The sequence below is a fragment of the Pangasianodon hypophthalmus genome, chromosome 4 (genome assembly GCF_027358585.1).
Source record: "Pangasianodon hypophthalmus isolate fPanHyp1 chromosome 4, fPanHyp1.pri, whole genome shotgun sequence".
Classification (NCBI taxonomy): Eukaryota; Metazoa; Chordata; class Actinopteri; order Siluriformes; family Pangasiidae; genus Pangasianodon; species Pangasianodon hypophthalmus.
The window spans coordinates 7479019-7498155 of record NC_069713.1 but is presented as its reverse complement, the minus strand read 5'-3'; the positions used below and the strand labels follow the sequence as shown (position 1 = coordinate 7498155).

At 42.9% G+C, this 19137-nt stretch overlaps 1 protein-coding gene and 1 long non-coding RNA gene across 2 annotated transcripts; one reads left to right on the top strand and one right to left on the bottom strand.

Annotated features, from left to right (window-relative positions):
• The first annotated feature begins 7254 nt into the window (after positions 1-7254).
• Positions 7255-9621, top strand: LOC117597003 (lactose-binding lectin l-2). The gene is made up of 6 exons (XM_053233680.1): positions 7255-7306; positions 7396-7475; positions 7997-8091; positions 8864-8998; positions 9173-9281; positions 9394-9621. The coding sequence occupies exons 2-6, from the start codon at positions 7415-7417 to the stop codon at positions 9462-9464; spliced, it is 471 nt and encodes a 156-aa protein (XP_053089655.1). The 5' UTR covers positions 7255-7306; positions 7396-7414; the 3' UTR covers positions 9465-9621.
• A 4900-nt stretch (positions 9622-14521) lies between these two features.
• LOC113527002 (uncharacterized) lies at positions 14522-17248 on the bottom strand. The gene is made up of 3 exons (XR_004577961.2): positions 17161-17248; positions 15080-15214; positions 14522-14918 (listed from the first exon to the last, which is right to left on the bottom strand). It is a non-coding gene; the product is annotated as an uncharacterized LOC113527002 (long non-coding RNA).
• Between the last annotated feature and the right edge of the window lie 1889 nt (positions 17249-19137).

The following is a 19137-nucleotide window of genomic DNA, read 5'->3' as shown; positions in this document are numbered from 1 at the left end:
GCTCCTGCTCCTCTTCAGTCATGTGGGCATCACAAAGGCCATCCTGACCGACCAAGGTACGCCATTTAGGTCCAAACTAATGACGGATCTGTTTTGGTTGTTGCAGGTTAAACACCTGAGGACGTCCATCTCTTTCAACTAGACCCTGAAGAGGATGCTTTGCTGGGTGGTAGACCTGCTCCTCCCCTACGTTCTCTTCGCTGTCCAAGAGAATCCCCATGCATCCACCGGGTTTACCCCGTTCAAGCTACTCTTCGGACAGTGACCTCAGGGACTGCTGGACGTGGCCCGAGAGGCGTGGGAAGAGCAGTCCTCCCCCTTCCGCTCCCTCATTGATTACATACAGGAAATGCAGGGGCGAATAGACCACGTCATTCCAATCATGAGGTAGCATATGGAGGTTGCCCAGTGAGAACAGAGGAGAGCCTACAACCATCCTGCCCAGCCCCGTTAGTTTCAGCCTGGGGATAAGGTCCTCCTCTTCCTTCCTGACACCTCCTGCAAGTTCCTGGCATGGTAGCAGGGCCAGTACACGGTCCTCGAGAGGGTGAGTCCCATAAATTACAGACTGCAACAACCAGGTAAGTGACCCGACACACAATTGTACTATATTAACCTTACACAGCCTGCCTTACACAGATCCATTAGAGTGTGCCTTGGTCAACCAAGGAGAGGAGCTCATGCCAGCTCAGTCCCAGTAGCTGGCAGAGCTGGTGGACCAGTTTGCTGATGTCTTCTCCTCTGTGCCAGGCAGAACGCATCTGATCAGTCATGACATCATAACCCCACTGGGAGTCATGGTCACACAGCTTTCCTACCACGTCCCAGAAGCCTGCCATCAGGCAATCGAGGAAGGGGTCAGTCAGATGCTCTGAGGCAGAGTCATTGAGGAGTCGACACGTCCCTGGTCCAGCCCCATTGTTGGGGTGCCCAAGCCTGATGGGAGCATCCAGCTGTGCAACGACTTGGATTTCAGATGTGTATCCCCTCCCAAGGGTGGAGTGACTAGGGAGAGCCCGGTTCCATGCTGGACGTCACCAAAGGATAATGGCAAGTGGCTCTCAGCCCGGAGGCTAAGCCGAAGATGGGCTTCACCAAACAAAGGCCACTGGCAGTACCGGGTTCTCCCCTTTGGTCTGCATGGAGCACCAGCCACCTTCGAATGCCTCATGGATATTGTCCTAAGACCTCACAGGCATTATGCAGCCGCCTACATCGATGATATGGTGATCCACTGGTCCAACTGGTCCAACCACCTCTACCACCTGAGGGCCATGTTGGAGGAACTCTGGAAGTCTGGGCTAACTGCCAACCCAAAAAAGTGTCATCTGGGGTTAATGGAGGCCCAGTACCTGGGGTACAGCATCGGTCGTGGACTGCTCATGCCACAGAAGAAGAAGGCAGATCGAGGCAGTGCGTGAGTACCCAAGACCTGCCACCAAAAAACAAGTACGTGCCTTCTTGGGTTTGGCTGGCTACTACCCCCGCTTTGTGCCTAACTTTTCATTGATTGCATCTCCCCTATCAGGAAAGGTGCAGTGGATTCAGGAGGATGAGGAAGCGTTCACGAAACTGAAGGAAGCATTGACAAGCTCGGCCATTCTGTGGAACCCTGACTTCAACCTCCCCTTCATTGTCCACACAGACGCCTCAGAGACAGGGCTTGGGGCAGTCCTGTCACAGTTCTTCGGAGGAGCACCCAGTCCTCTTTTGCAAGCCAAAAGCTGTTCCCCGCAGAGCAAATGTATGCAGCTGTAGTGAGAGAGGCCTTGGCCATCAAGTGAGCCATCGAGGAGCTGTGGTATTACCTGACTGTTCATCACTTCATCCTCATCACCGACCACTCTCCTCTCCAGTGGATGGCCAAGGCTAAAGACACCAATGCCAGAGTCACCTGCTGGTTCCTCTCTCTACAGGATTTCGACTTCTCAGTGGAGCACTGATCGGGGGCGCAGCACAGCAACACGGATGGGCTCTCCCAGAGCTACTCACTCTGGGCCCAACACTCGGATGGGTACTGTAACAGCATATATATATATATATATATATATATATTATCGGGAATGTGGCAGTGTTCGGAATCAAACAATTACATCCAAACTTATGTTAAATAGTTATGAATAGTTAAATAGTATACATCTGCCATTAATTAAAGTGTCTGATTAACCTTAAATAAAGTACAGCTGTTCCTATAGGATTTTCCTGACATCTTTTTGGTAACACCCAACTGGAAAAGCCATGGGCCGCAAAGAGCTGCAAAGTAGGTACGGGATCTCATTGTTGAAAAATATTAATCAAGAGATGGTTACAGGCATTGACCTGATAAGGGTTGTGTACAGGAGATGCCCAGCCACTGACACAGTTAGAATGCTTTTGCAAGGAAGAATGGCAAAAATATTGAACAGTAGGTCAGCATGGTGCACTGTGGGTAGCATTACCACCTCACAGCTCCAAGGTCTTGGGTTCGATCCTGAGCTCAGGTTACTCTCTCTGTGGAGTTTCTCATGTTCTTTGTGTGTTCGTGTGAGTTTCCTCACATTGTCTAAAATACATGCTTGTAGGCAGATTGGCTACACTAAATTGCCCCTAGGTATGAATGTGTGTGAATGGTGCACTGTGAATTAATTTATGGTGAATCCTTCGTCATTGTACACAGTGTTATCCAGGTAGAGGCTCCAGATTCACCATGACCCTGACCAGGATAAAGCGGTTATGAAAATGAATCAATCATGACCACTAACTTTGCTCCTTCTCTACCCCAGCAACTAACATCATTCATTCTAACATGGCAATAATTTAGAACTTTGGGAGTATGACCTTTGCAAATGTATTTTCCACACATGCTGCATGTTATGTTTGTCTTTTTTGTTAGCAGAAATAAATGAATTATTAATTAATTAATATTCTCCTTCTCTTCTCGCCACATTGGTATCAAATAAAATGTAACATATCCTTAAAGTGGCTGTTTTCTCACAGGAATGCTTTTGGATCTCATGACAGTATCAAGGCCACTCTTTACTGTTTATACTGTTTGTCTTTACTCTTTACACTCTTTATGTTTCACTTTTTCAGAATTCTTCCACAACTGCCCAATAGCAGGTGTCTATAGACATATGTTGTGGTGGGAATGCCAGCATATCTCACAATTCAGAAGGCATGTCCTCTCAAGAAAGTTCCAAGACACTCCTTGATTTTTATCTCAACTGATCCCAGTGCAAACAATACATGGACTTTTTTCACAGGAGGTCTTCACAGTTTTGATATTTCCCCCATTTTGAACCTGTAATTCATTCAAGACATGCAGATCAAAACTGACCAGGAACAGAAGCTACTGTATGTACAAAAAATGTGTAGCACCTGTAGGAAAATGAGTGGAATTTGTTTTTGTTAATTTTGTTAATTTTAGTTAGTTCGAAAAAACTATTTTTGTTAAAATAGGTCAAATTTGACCCGAACAGTATGTAAAAGTTAACTGGTCTGGTAGGTGAAATAAGTGGAACTGGAAGCCTCTTACAGTCATGGGAAAAAGAAAGTACACCCTGCTTCAAGTCTATGTTTTTATTTATCAGGGCCTAGATAAAAATTGGGTGGTCCTCACCAACTTCTATAAACAAACAATTAACCTCAGGTTACCTAAAAAAAACACAGCAGATTTCAATATGTAGTCTTTTTTTTCTCAAAAAGTAAATCAACATTCAGGTGGGGAAAAAATAAGTACACCCTATAATTCAGTAACATGTAGTACTACCTTAACGACAATAACCTGAAGGAAACTTTTTCTGTAGGAGTATATCAGTATCTCACATGATTTTGGAGAAATTTTGGCCCACTCTTCTTTACAACTTTGCTTCAGTTCATCAATGTTTGAGGGCATTCGTTTATGCACAGCTCTCTTAAGATCCTGCCACAGCGTTATTGAAATATTGAAACATATTGAAATCTGTTGTGTTTTTTGGTTGTTACCTGAGGTTATTTATTTGTTTATAGAAGTTGGTGAGGACCACCCAATTGTTATTTAGGCCCTCATAAATAAAAACCTAGAATTTAATTAGGGTGTACTTTCTTTTTTCCATGACTGTATGTAATCATTTTGTGTTTTCATTGTCATTGTCAATTTAAGAGTCTTGCCATCTTTTAACCCTGTATTTTCTGTGTTTGCAGGTCAGAAGGACTTGAATAACTTTTCATGTGAGCAGGGCTTCCCTTTGTTTGTGTGAAGGAAAAAAAATTTTTCACAGCCTCACCTCTTCCACTACCATAATGCATTTAAAAAAGAACACTGTGGCAAATTAACACAAGTTGTGTAAAACAAACAAAAGATGAAAATTTGGACTGGTGATTGTCTGAAATTTTTGCAGAAATAGTCGTTATGTTGGTATTTTGAAATGGGTCTATGCTGCTTACAGAAGTGTCTAATCAGGTGTACAGGTATTCCTAATAAAGTGGAAAGTGGACATTCGGTGTATGATCTTAGTACACAAAATTTTCCAGAGAAACAGGACCTTCCGGATGAATATCCTTCATCAGCTGTGCAAGCAAAGAGGTACACACAATTTCCCACTGGGCATGAGCATAAAATCATATCACTCAGGTTTACACACCCCTGTTAAAATGGCAGGTTTTTGTGTAGTAAAAAAATTAAACTAAGATAAATCATATCAGAACTTTACTGACCTTTAATGTGAAATTGCAAAGTATACAAATAAAGTGAAAAATGATCAGAAACTTTTTTAATGGAAAAAAATGAAAAAAAAAAAACAATAACTTGGTTGCATACGTGTGCACACCCCTAAACTAATACATTGTTGAAGCACTTTTTGATTTTATTACACCACTCAGTCTTTTTGAATAAGATTCTATCACCATGGCACATACTGACTTTGCAATATTTTCCCACTCTTTCTTACAAAAACATTCTAGAGCCGTCAAATTGTGAGGGCATCTCCTGTGCACAGCTGGCTTCAGGTCACCCCATAGATTTTTAGTTGGATTCAGGTCTTGCCTCTGGCTAGGCCATTCAGAAACATTGATCTTATTTTGATTAAGCCATTCCTTTGATGATTTTGATGTATGCTTTGGGTCATTGTCGTGCGGAAAGGTGAAATAAGTGGAGCTGGAAGCCTCTTATGTAATCTTTATCATTTTGCTTTATCATTGTCCTTGTCACTTTAAAATTCATGACATCTTTTAACCCTTTATTTTCTGTGTTTGCAGAGGAGAAGGACTTGAATAACATTTTATGTGAACAGAGCTGTGAAGGAATTTTTTTTTTCACAGCCTCACCTCTTCTGCTATGTAATATTAAAAACTACCATAATGCATTTAAAAAGAACACTGTGGAAATTACCACAATTTGTGTAAAACAAACAAAAATGAAAATTGGACTGGTGATTGTCTGAAATTATTTCAGAAATAGTCATCATGTTGGTATTTTGAAATGGGTCTATGCTGCTTACAGAAGTGTCTAATCAGGTGTGCAAGTGTTCCTAATAAAGTGGAAAGTGGACATTCAGTGTATGAGCTTAGTACACAAAATTTTCCAGAGAAACAGGAAGTTTCAAACAAATGACCTTCACCAGCTGTGCAAGCAAAGAAGCATATTCCTCAAAAACATCCTGTTTCTCTGGTCTTTTTACTACATCCACAATCTTTTCTGAGGTACACTGTGGTTACTTAATGGATTCTTCTTATAGGTTCCTGAGAAATGGAGCAAATGAAGCAACTGAACCCCCACTTCAGAGGGGGAGCAAAATTGTAGGTTTGGTCCTACACTTCATGTTCGAGTAAAAATACTGAATATCAGAGTAAATAACTGCATGAGTTAAACCAAACGTTTAAGGATGTTTCATGTAATTTTATTACCCTCCCTAAAAAATGAAACATCCACTAGAGAAAGACCATACAGGCTTTTTTTAAGGTCTTTGCAGACCATGGATTCAACAGTCAGATGAAACCAGCAGCCAAATGAAACCATTTCAAGAAAATCCTACAGAAACAGCTGGTCTTTATTTGGGGTTAATCAGAATAATTTCATTGAAGACAGATGTATGATAATTACTTTTGAACATGAAATTGAATGAATATCCCCAAGTATAAATGGGTGTGCACACTTATGCAACCTGGTTATTGTAACTTTTTCATTTTTCCTATTTTTCTCTAAAATGTCCCTGATTGTTTTTCACTTAATTTTTAAAAGTTGTAATTTCACACTGAGGGTGGGAAAATTTCTGACATGATTTATCTTGGTTTAATTTTTTTACTTCACAAAAACCTGCCATTTTAACAGGGGTGTGTAGACTTATATCTGCTGTAATTTGCCTTGAGGTCTGGACTTTAATTGGGCCATTTGAACACATTCCACTTACTGGATTTGAACCACTCTAGTGTAGCTTTGGACATATGCTTAGGGTCATCTTTCTTTTTGAAGGCCATTTCTGCCCCAGTCTCAGGTCTGGAGCAGGTTTTCTTCTAGGATTGCTCAGTGTTTGTCTCAATCAATATTGCCTTTATCCCTGACCAGTATCCCAGTCCTTGATGACGAAAAGCATCCCCACAAAATAATGCCACCATGCTTCAATGTAGGGATGGTGTTTTCATGCTAATGAGCATTGTTAAATATAACAAACCACTTTGTGCAAAAGCTAAAAGTTTCTATTTTGTTCCCTTCAGACTAGAGTATCCAACATGCCTTTTGGCGAGCTCCAAACAGGATTTCATAGGGCTTTTTTTCAATTATGGTTTTTTTCTTGTCACTCTTCCAAAAAGCTCGGCTTTGTGGAGTTTCCACGTTATGGTTGTCCTGTGACCATCTTCCCCATCTGAACTGTGGACCTATACAGCTCCTTTAGAGTTATTCTTGGTCTCTTACAAAATGTGGAAAAAAATCAAGGGGAGGTAATGTTAGTAAAGACATTAAACATTGGTAAACATTAACCTATACTGGTGCAATTATTTTCATCCCAAAAACAAAGAAAAGCAGAAGTGAATGTCTAAATGAAATACTCTGTGTTTTTCCATGCAGTGCACCTGCATGGCGGTCCTACTGGACATGGTTTTCCAGTGTAATGGAATTCAGCTTGCAGACAGATGGGTGTCTGTGAATTTACTGTGTCAACCAAGATGAGTTTAATGAGTTTAATGTAAATTAGAGGGGTGCAGAATGAATTTTTTTGATTGTTTGTTTTGCCAAGTTCAAATGGCTATTATTTTTCTTTGGAAAAGGGGAGGTTTCTATCACCATCACTATATAAGCATCACCTCTTACCTCAGTGTATTACATCAAGCAAGAAGAGACTCCTGATTAGATGTAAGTGGATGTTTTTGGGATGTGTAACATATTCAATATTCAATATTCAATAACATAACATACTTAATTAACTTGTGCTTTTTATGCAGTGCACGAAACTCCGGAACTATGGCTCGTCAGACTGAAGTGGTGTTTGTTCTTCTTCTCGCCATGGCAGCAACAGCTTTTGGTAAGAGTCTTATCCCTGATAAGCAGGACACTTTTAACTAAAAATAACACACTTGCAGGGGCATGGGCACTTCAAGAATTCCTCTAACGTGATAATAGCTGCTGTTTGATTGTTCCACTTTTGCAGCATTTTTGCACATTTGAGCAGTTATTGGTGAAACAATGATTTGTTTTCTGTCTTCTAATTGTAGCCAAATATCTGTGACCTCTTCATGTCTTTTGAACAATCTGCCATCTATAAATCTCAGAAATGTAGACAAAATAATTTACAAAAAATGTTTAACTATTTTTCTCATTTTAAGCTGATGAGGTGAATCAAAAAAAGTAAATAACTAGAATAAAATAAAAATTTTGATGATGATCAATAGACCACGAAAGTCTAATTCGTAGCCACCAAATACACCTAAAGAAACTTGTGGTCTATTAATTCTTAAAAAAATAACCTTATTAAAAATAACCTCTCTCCTCAGAAGCTTCGTTTATACGATCTACCGTCTAACTTTTTTTTTTGATCCAATGAAGGAAAACTGGACTCACGCTGTCCAGATGGCTGGGTGAAATTTGGAGGACGTTGCTTCAAGTATCAGGCCACCAGCATGGACTGGGCTTCTGCTGAGGTTCAGTTAAATTCAATTCATTTCAGCTATACAGAAATTTACAAAAAAAATATGAAAAGAGTTAAACAATTCTATTGGTACCTACGGTTTTATACTGTATATAGTTTTGAATATCTTCATCTTCAGTAAGAGCTTTATCCTGTTCAGGGTCACGGTGGATCCAGAGTCTATTGTTTATTCTAAAATATTCTATTCAAAATTATTCTGAATATTATAAATGAAGTTGTTTTTTTAGAGTCATAGTTTACAAAGTGGGGTCTATGAACCCCCAGGGATCTATAAATCTTAGCCAAGGGGTCTGGATTCATAACATTTTGTTACAATGATGAAAACTCACCACTGCATTATTACGTTTTTGAGTTCTCTGGAGTCCTTGCTTCGATCCTGAGCTTGGGTTACTGCTTGTGTGGGGTTACTGCTTGTGTGTTCTCCCCCCAGTCTGTGTTTCCTCCCACTTCCAGAAAATAATGCCGATAGGTGTAGTGGCTATCATAAATTGCCCCTAGGGGTATAAAAGTGAATGCGTGTGTGTGGTGTGCCACAGTAGACTGGCATCCCATCCAGGGTGTATTCCTGCCCCATCCTTAGAGTTCCTGGGACAGTTTCTGGATCTGCAAACCTGATCAGGATAAACCGCTTACTGAACATGAATGAATGAAAGAAAATACAGTACCAGGAATGCTTTGCCATTATAAAATAATATGAAAAATTATGCATAGTAACTGTAGTTAATAAGCATGCAATGATGCCAAAGCTCTTTTTATTTTTCTAGAAATACTGTCTGAATATTGGTGCAAACTTGATCTCAATACACAACGAGGGTGAATATCAGCAGGTCAAGTCCATTATCCGTGCTCAAGACCCCCAGGAGAAACCAACATGGATTGGACTTTCTAGCTGTCAGAAGGTTAGCTTGGAAAAATATCAAATCCTTCCTGAACTCAAATATGTGAGAGCAAGGAAGGCACATAACTGGCCAATACATTATTTATTGACTTAAACATGGTCAGATGAAGAGACACTTAAAATGTTAATCAAATATTACAGCATGTAATGGACTGTCTACTGTTCATTCTTTCAGAAACTGAACTGGTTTTGGTCTGATGGCACCCAACTAACTTTCACCAAGTGGAATCCAGGTGAACCAAATTCTCTAACTGAAGAGTTCTGTGCGCATATGAACTATGGTGGTAAGTAGATTCAGAAACTTTTTTGTAGCTGTGTTTATAATCTTTTATTACCTTAGAGTTTGGTGTTTCATTTTTAATTCATGTTTAATCCTATGTTTTTCTGTTTCTGCAGCCACGAAGAACTGGAATGACATTCGGTGTGATCAGAGCTATCCCTTTGTGTGTGTCAAGAGAATTGTCTGAAATGCTCCCAGCCACACCTCACCAACTATAATACAATGTTGGAAATTTTTTCCTTGCTTTTCTTTGTGGAATTTTTTCCTTGCTACATTTAAGTTACCATACTTTCAGCAAAAAAAAAAATCTAAAAATAAATAAATAAATGAATGAATAAAGGTTCTATTTTGGTTTGTATTTTTTTTTATCATTTATACTTTTCATCTATTCATCTAGATGAATTAAAAGCAAATTAAAAGAATTTGAGGGATTTTTGCATTTTCAATGTAGAATCACAACAAATGGTTTCCCTTTTAGGAATATTACCGCCATTAACCATCCAAAGAACCGTTAAGACAGTGGTTCTTTAAGTGGAATCTGGGTGAAGCCAGGGGTCAGTGAAGCATAATATTTGATAATATTTAAATAATCACATTATGTTTATTTAAAAAAAAAGTGTACAGAATTGTCCCTGAACTATACTTTACAGGTAAAAACGTGCAAAACTTTTGAAAATCCCTGCGTGTGTTACTTACATCTCTCACAAAAATGTTAACACGGCTAACAATATGTGATATCTAGCAGAAAATTAATTAACTTTCCACCATCTCATACTAAGTGAGCTAATAATACACCCAATACTGACACGTCAAATAATTTCGAGATCATAGTATTATAAGGTTCTAGCTGGGTTGAGAATGATGATTTATTGATGCAAAAATATTCCATAATGCCTGGGATTATTAAGAGATTAATAATCCAGGTGCCTAAAATAAACTGCACACATCTAATGAGCATGCCTAAAACTACATTTTATTCCTAAATATATTTTTTAAACAGGTCTGTCGTTGGCTCCTCTGAGCTCGCACTTGCGCCAGACCACCTTTTCCTGTTTTCCAACAAAAAGGTTGCAGATCATCTTCCATTAATAATTTAACAAGCACTATTTGACTCATTCTACATGAACGCTGATGTATTGTGGTAGGATTTATGGATTTCTAATGATCAGTAGAAGAGCTAGTAACCACACGCACTGACATTTCTCTATTTTTGTTCTTGTATGTATTGTTTTCTAGTGGCTGATTTTGATGATAAAGTAGAAGGCATATTAAAGAGCTGCAGAGATCACCAAAAGAATGAGAGGCTCCAAGCCGAAGTAGAGTATCAGGATGGTCCAGGTAGGATCGGAGAGTAGGCATCTCTTTAGGCAGCAGGAGTAACATGAGGCTCGACAGAGAGAGAGAGAGAGAGAGAGAGAGGGAGAGAACACAGAATGTTAGGTGTGCTCTTATCCTGTAGTGATTTAAGAGGATGTACATTGTGTACAGAGTGCAAGCAGGAACTCCAGCAAGACTAGATATAACAGCATAACTAAAAAGGAGAGCCAGAAAGTAACACAGGCATGAGGGCACCCTAGGACATAAGCTCTGGCCCCTGTTGTAGTCTTTGTTATTCTAGGAACCAACAAAAATCCTGCATCTTTTGATCAATGCAGGCATGGAGGATCATAACACACCAAAAGTTTGCGGTGGGGGACCATTCAGTGCTTTATAGGTCATTAGTAGTATTTTAAAATCAATGTGAAATTTTACTGGGAGATAAAATAGGGATGATGTGGTCAAATCTGCTAGACTAACAGGAGCTTCTATACACAACTGCTGAAACATCCAGGGAGCAAGGCATTAGCTGGTGTCTGTCATCTGGCTTTGCTGAAAAATATGGCTGTGTGTAATTGGCATAGCAGCGGTTGCTAATGCCATATTTACAAATAACTGTTCCTAGAGATAGAATATATAGAGAAAATTAGCAGTGGGCCTAGAACAGAGCCTTATGGAACACCAAACTTTACTTTAATATGCATAGAGAACGTCTCCAGGTTACGCATGTAACCATGGTTCCCCGAGGGAACGAGACACTGCGTCGAAACGCTATGGGAACGCCTTCAGCGTGACCGCGCTCTGAATAACATGTGTAATCAGTCCAATGGATGGGCGACACGTCACGGGCGGGGTGATGTAGCGTAAAAGCCCAAGCGGCAAACGCCGCGCTAGCTTCTGAGAAATGAGGCAAGCGTGGCAGGGATGCCGGAAGTGTGGCACCGAGACGCAGCGTCTCGTTCCCTCGGGGAACCATGGTTACATGCGTAACCTGGAGACGTTCCCCTTCAGGAACTCGAGCTGCGTAGAAACGCTATGGGAACGAGTATGCCCACGCCGCCAGACTTACAAATCCCTGCCTAGTGTGGAAAGGGCACAGCTCAAGGCAAAAGGACAGAAGAGCCTGGAGTGGCTCGCATATCCAGGCCATAGAACCTGGCAAACATCAGGGGCGTGGACCAACCCGCCGCGTTGCAGGTGTCCTGCATGGACACACCTGCGAGAAAGGCCTTCGAGGCCGGTAGAGTGAGCCTTAACCCCCAAGGGTGAGGGGAGACCAGAGGACTCATAAGCCAGGGAAATGGCCTCCACAATCCACTGGCTGAGGGTCTGCTTGGGAGCAGAAAGACCCCTCTTCGGGGGACCAAAGCATACGAGCAATTGGTCCGCCCTCCTCCACAGGGCAGCTCTGTGGACGTACGCATCCAGTGCTCGCAATAGCTGCCACGTAGACCTTCAGGGTGGAGTGGGTCAGCCCTGCGGAGAGACGGGCCTGGAGGAACTCCAGTACTGTACCAACTGGGCAGTGAACAGGGTCGAGCTGGCGGTCTCCGCACCAGGAAGTGAAAAGTTTCCACTTCGGGGCGTACAGTTTCCTCATTGAGGGAGCTCTGGACTGGAGGATGGTCTCAACAACCTCGGCTGAGAGACCGGAAGCTCTGAGTTGTGCCCCCTCAGAGGCCACATCCACAGCTTCCACAACTCCGGGCGGGGGTGAAGGATGTCGCCCCCCGCCTGTGAGAGGAGGTCCCTCCTGACGGGAATCTCCCATGGAGAGCCGTCGAGAAGGGAAATCAAGTCCGAGAACCATACTCAGCCCGGCCAGAACGGGGCTACTAGCAGCAAGCGGACCCCGTCCCGGCGCACTCTCTCCAGAACTCCGGGGGGAAAGGCGTACAGACGCGGCCTCGGCCACAGCTGTACCATAGCATCCAGTCCTAGGGGAGCTGGGTGAGTCAGAGAGAACCAGAGGGGACAGTGCGACGTCTCCTGAGTCGCAAACAGATCCACCTGAGCTCAGCTGAACATACGCTATATCTGCTCCACCACCTCGGGGTGGAGCCTCCATTCCCCGGGCATCGGCCCCTGCCTCGACAGGGCGTCTGCTCCCATATTGAGACGGACAGGGATATAAACTGCTCTCAGTGAGAGGAGTTTCCCCTGGGACCACACAAGGATCTGGTTGACATAAGAGACCACTGCCGTGTTGTCGGTGCGCACCAACACGTGGCGACCTCTTAGGTCCGGGAGAAAGTGTTTCAGTGCTAGAAACACAGCCAGCATCTCCAGGCAGTTGATGTGCCAAGTGAGATGGCGGCCGCTCCACAGACCACGGGCAGAGCGGCCACTCATGACCGCTCCCCATCCAGAGAGAGATGCATCCGTCGCTAGCGTTACGCGGCGACGAGGAGCTCCCAGCACCGGGCCCTGAGACAAGAACCCAGGTTCCCTCCACATGTCTAAGGCACGTAGGCACCGTCGCGTGACCTTGATCATGCGGAGCGGGTTTCCCCTCAGGGAGAACCCCCTGGTCTTGAGCCACCACTGTAGGGGTCTCATGTACAGCAGGCCAAAAGGTATTACGTTGGACGAAGCTGCCATCAGACCCAGCAGTCTCTGAAACTGCTTCACAGTGAGTGACCGGCCTTCTCTCACTCTCGCGACTGCTGTGAGGATCGACTCGATCCGAGCAGGAGGCAGGCGTGCCTGCATCATGGTCGAATCCCACACCGCTCTCATATAAGTGATTCTCTGTACCGGAGAAAGCACACTTTTCTCGGCGTTTAGTCTTAACCCCAGCTCTTTCATATGGGCGAGAACGACATCTCGATGCCGAACCGCCATCTGCTCCGATCGAGCTAATATCAACCAGTCGTCGATATAATTCAGTATGCGGATGCCCCGGAGCCGCATAGGAGCCAGAGCAGCATCCACACACTTCGTGAAGGTGCGGGGTGAGAGTGCTAGGCCGAACGGAAGAACCCGATATTGGTAGGCTTCGCCCCCAAAAGCGAACCTCAGGAACTTCCTGTGTTGAGGAAGGATGGAGATATGGAAGTAAGCATCTCTTAGGTCGATCGTGACAAACCAGTCCTCGGAGCTGATCTGAGACACGACCTGTGTGACCGTGAGCATCCTGAACTTCAGTCGCGCGACTGAGAGGTTCAACTGCCGCAAGTCCAAAATGGGACGCAGCCCTCCACCCTTCTTGGGAACAATGAAGTACCGGCTGTAGAGCCCGGACTCTCTGTCGCGAGGAGGGACCACCTCGATGGCCTCCTTCCTCAGGAGAGAGTGTACTTCCTGTTCCATTACCAGAGCCTGCTCGGGACCCACCAGAGTGGGAAGAACCTCGGAAAAGCGAGGCGGAGGAGAGCCGAACTGAATTCGATAGCCTCGAATTCAGTTAACATTTTGCCAGAGCTGCATGTAGCACATCAGTGCATCTCATCTCATCAAGACACATCTCCAAGTATAGATCCAGACTTTTTATTCATTAAGGCGGGGGTTCTCCAAATTTCTACAGACCCTTAACTGTAAAATAAATTTCATGGACACTTCAGTGAATATTTTTTATGAACACAATCTGACGATTTAAATATTATGCTTCACTGACCCCTGGGTGTTCCCGGACCCCACTTTGAGAACCTCTGCCTTATGGGTTCTTCGGATGGTTAAAGGCTCTAGCGTTCTAAAGGAATATACTTGAAACCATTCCTAAAGGGAAAACCATTTGTGTTGTGATGCAACATAGAAAATGCAAGAGATCCTCCAAAGAGACAAACGGAAAAGTACGTTAAGACGCTAGAGGAATAGATGGAGAGTGTGTTCCATAATGACACCAAAATAATAACCATTTATGAAATTATTTCATGAACACCAAAATGTAACTTTTATTATTTATTTTATTTATTTATTTTTTTTTTTTGCTGAAATTATGGTAACTTGCCACAGTGAGGTTTTTGTAAATCCATCAGTGACAAGGAAGAAAAATCCAACATTGTATTATAGTTGCCAAGTTGAGGCTGGGAGCATTTCAGTTAGGCCTCTTGACACAAACAAAGGGATAGGTCCACTCACATGGAGCATCAAGCCAGTCCTTCTCATCTGCAGACACAGCAAAGAATATGGATTTAAACATGCCATAACATTTTAATTGAAAATGAATCACCAAACCCTGAAGTTATAAAAGATAGATTCTTAACACAGCTATGTAAGAAGTTTTCACTTACCACACAGCACTCTGTACCTACAAAATTGGGTTGAGTTGGACTCCACTTGGTGAAAATCAATTTGGTCAGTGGTTGGTCAACCAGTGGTTGTTCTGAAAGAATGACCAGTGGACAGTCCGTAACAGGCTATAATACTTAATTAAGGTATTGTGTGTTTCGTCATTTGACCATGTTTAAGTTGATAAATCAGTCACTGTACAGTTATATGCCTTCCCTTGTCTTGCGTTCAGGAACAATTTGATACTTAACTAACCTTCTGACAGTTATTAAGGCCGATCCATGTTGGATTGTTCTTGGGGTCTGCAGCAAGGACAAAGGACTTGAACCACTGATATTCACCTTCGCTGTGTATTGAGATCAAGTTTGCCCCGAGATTCAGACAGTATTTCTAGAAAAAGTAAAAGAGCTTTGGCGTCATTGCATGTTCATTAACTGCAGTTACTATGCATAATGTTGCATATTATTTAATAAAGGCAAAGCTTCCTTGGTGCTGTATTTTCTTTCATTCATGTGCAGTAAGCTGCTTTATCCTGATCAGGTCTGCTGTGGATCCAGAAACTGTCCTGGGAATCTGAGGATGAGGCAGGAGTACACCCTTTTAGCCATTACACCTACCGAGTAGAGTAGCCATTACACCTACCGGCATTATTTTTGGGAGGTGGGAGCAAACACAAACTCGGGGAGAACATGTGAAACCCCACACAAGCAGTAACCAGGGCTCAGGATTGATCCGAGGAGTCAAGAGAACTCAAAAGCATAATAATGCAGTGGTGGATTTCCACCATTGTAACAAAATGTAAAATCCAGACCCCTTGGCTAAGCTTTATGGATCCCTGGGTGTTCGTAGAGTTGTGAATTATGACTCTAAAAAACCAGCTACAGTCCCCTCCGAAACTACTGGAACGGCAAGGCCAGTTCATTTGCTTTTGCTGTAGACTGAAGACATTCAGTTTTGAGATCAAAAGATGAATATGAGAAGAGAGTTTAGAAGTTCAGCTTTTCCTTCCTTGTGTTTACATGTAGATGTGTTAAACATTTTGTATGTGACCACCCAATTTTTAGGAGAGCAGAAATATTGGAACATGTGAATGATACATCTTGTTACCCAGGTGTGTCCTGTTAGATTGATTGTTTAAACAATAAATGGCTCTGAACATCTAATTTTGGTATTAGCCTTCAATTTCACCTGTGAAGACTTCATTTGTTGTTAAAAAGGATAAGCCAACATGGAGATCAGAGAGCTGTCTAAGGGAGAAAAGGAAACCATTTTGAAACTGAGAAAAGATGGAAAATCAATTAGAGGCATTGCGCAAATATTACAGGCGTTGCGCATAGCCAATACAACAAATTGAAATATCCTGAAAAAGAAAGAAACCACTTGTGTACTGAGCAACAGACACTGACTGGGTCAGCCAAAGAAAACAACAACAGCTGTTGACAGAAACATTGTGAGAGCTGTGAAGATAAACCCAGAAACTGGAACAGGCTCACTAATCTTTGTTGATGATGTAACTCATGATGGTAACAACAGAATGAATTCAGAGGTCTACAGAAACATTCTGTTTGCCAATTTACAAAGAAATGCATCCAAATGAATCAGGAGGAACTTTATCATACAGCAAGATAATCGTCCAAAACACACTGCCAACACAACAAAGGACTTCATCAGGGGAAAAAGTGGAAGGTTTTAGACTGGCCAAGTCAATCACCAGCCCTTAACCCAATTGAGCAGCATTTCATCTCCTGAAGAGGAGACTGATAAAGGCTTCGGTAAAAGCCTGGGAAAGCATCACAAAGGAAGAAAGCAACAATTTGTTGATGTCAATGAGTCACAGGCTTCAGGCAGTTATTGCAAGCAAGGGATATACAACCAAATATTAAGTGTTATTTACTTTAATTTACTTCAAGCCTAAAAATTGGGTGGTCTGATACCAAAGGTTCTATGTTTTGCTGCGTAACACATCTATATGTAAATACCAAGATATAAAAGCTGAAATCTCGTCTCATATCCATCTTTTGATCTCAAACCCAAATGTCTTTGGTGTACAGCTCTAACAAAATTGCCATTCCAATAGTTTCGGAGGGGACTGCACATTTGTAATATTATAGAATAAATCTGAATAGAATATTATAGAATATTATAGAATAAATAATAGACTCTGGATCCACCGTGACCCTGAACAGGATAAAGCTCTTACTGAAGATGAAGATATTCAAAACTATATACAGTATAAAATAGGCATAACGGTAGGTACCAACAGAATTGTTTAACTCTTTTCGTTTTTTTTTTTTGTAAATTTCTGTATAGCTGAAATGAATTGAATTTAACTGAACCTCAGCAGAAGCCCAGTCCATGCTGGTGGCCTGATACTTGAAGCAACGTCCTTCAAATTTCACCCAGCCATCTAGACAGCATGAGTCCTGTTTTTTTTTTATTGGCTCCCTTGACTTGGTAATTAAAAAAAAAATTAGACAGTAGATAGTATAAACAAAGCTTCTGAGGGGAGAGGTTATTTTTAATAAGGTGTGGCAAAGAATTAATAGACCACAAGTTTCTTTAGGTGTATTTGGTGGCTATGAATTGGACTTTCGTGGTCTATTGATCATCATCAGAATTTTTATTTTATTCTATTTATTTACTGTATTTGATTCACCCTGTCAGCTTAAAATGAGAAAAATAGTTAAACATTTTTGTAAATTATTTTGTCTACATTTCTGAGATTTATAGATGGCAGATTGTTCAAAAGACATGAAGAGGTCACAGATATTTGGCTACAGTTAGAAGACAGAAAACAAATCATAGTTTCACCAATAACTGCTCAAATGTGCAAAAGTGCTACAAAAGTGGAACAATCAAACAGCAGCTATTATCACGTTAGAGCAATTCTTGAAGTGCCCATGCCCCTGCAAGTGTGTTATTTTTAGTTAAAAGTGTCCTGCTTATCAGGGATAAGACTCTTACCAAAAGCTGTTGCTGCCATGGCGAGAAGAAGAACAAACACCACTTCAGTCTGACGAGCCATAGTTCTGGAGTTTCGTGCACTGCATGAAAAGCACAAGTTAATTAAGTATGTTATGTTATTGAATATTGAATATTGAATATGTTACACATCCCAAAAACATCCACTTACATCTAATCAGGAGTCTCTTCTTGATTGATGTAATACACTGAGGTAAGAATTGATGCTTCAATAGTGATGGTGGTAGAAACCGTCTCCAGGTTACGTATGTAACCATGGTTCCCCGAGGGAACGAGACGCTGCGTCACGAAACGCTATGGGAACGCCCCCGCGTGACCGCGCTCTGAATCACGTGTCTAATCCGTCCAATGGATGGGCGAGACGTCACGTGCTGGGTGACGTAGCGACCCGGAAGCATAAAAGCCCGAGCGGCGAGCTTACTGGAAAATGAAGCAAGCGCCGCAGGGACGCCGGAAGTGTGGCACCGAGACGCAGCGTCTCGTTCCCTCGGGGAACCATGGTTACATACGTAACCTGGAGACGTTCCCCTTCAGGAATTCGGGCTGCGTCACGAAATGCTATGGGAACGAGTATACCCACGCCGCCAGACTTACGAGTCCCTGCCTCCAGGAGGAGGCAAGCCTAAGGCACAAGGACAGAGGAGCCGGGAGTGGCTCGCGTATCTAGGTCATAAAACCTGGCAAAGGTCAGGGGCGTGGACCATCCCACCGCGTTGCAGATGTCCTGTAAGGACACACCTGCCAGAAAGGCCTTAGAGGCCGCCACCGCTCGGGTAGAGTAAGCCTTGACCCCCAGGGGACTGGGGAGACCAGAGGACTCGAAAGCCAGAGAAATGGATTCTACAATCCACCGGCTGAGGGTCTGCTTAGAAGCAGGAAAACCCCTCTTAGGAGGACCAAAGCAAACAAGCAACTGGTCCGCCTTTCTCCACAGGGCAGTTCTGTGGACGTACGCGTCCAGTGCTTGCACTGGACACGTACAATTGAGCTTCCGATGGTCGGGCTCCCTGAAGGGAGGAGGACAGAAAGCCAACAGCACGACCGGCCGTGGTGCCGAGGAGGGGACTTTCGGTACGTATCCCGCTCGGGGGTACAAGAATGCTTTGGCCAAACCAGGCGCAAAGTCTAAATAGGAAGGGGCCACAGAGAGGGCCTGAAGATCCCCCACTCTCCTAAGAGAGGAAATTGCCAAGAGAAAGGCAGTTTTTAACTTCAGAAGACGGTCCGAAATCTCCTCTATGGGCTCGAAGGGGGGTTTGCAGAGAGCCTCTAAAACCACGGCCAGGTCCCACGAGGGGACCCGAGATCGAGCTGGAGGTCTGATCCTCAGC

Excerpts from the sequence above, each read along its gene's own strand:
- LOC117597003 (XM_053233680.1), top strand. The coding sequence starts at position 7,415 with ATGGCTCGTCAGACTGAAGTGGTGTTTGTTCTTCTTCTCGCCATGGCA. Across the intron at positions 7,476-7,996 it reads CATGGCAGCAACAGCTTTTG|GAAAACTGGACTCACGCTGT; the intron begins GTAAGAGTCTTA and ends GATCCAATGAAG. Across the intron at positions 8,092-8,863 it reads TGGACTGGGCTTCTGCTGAG|AAATACTGTCTGAATATTGG; the intron begins GTTCAGTTAAAT and ends TTATTTTTCTAG.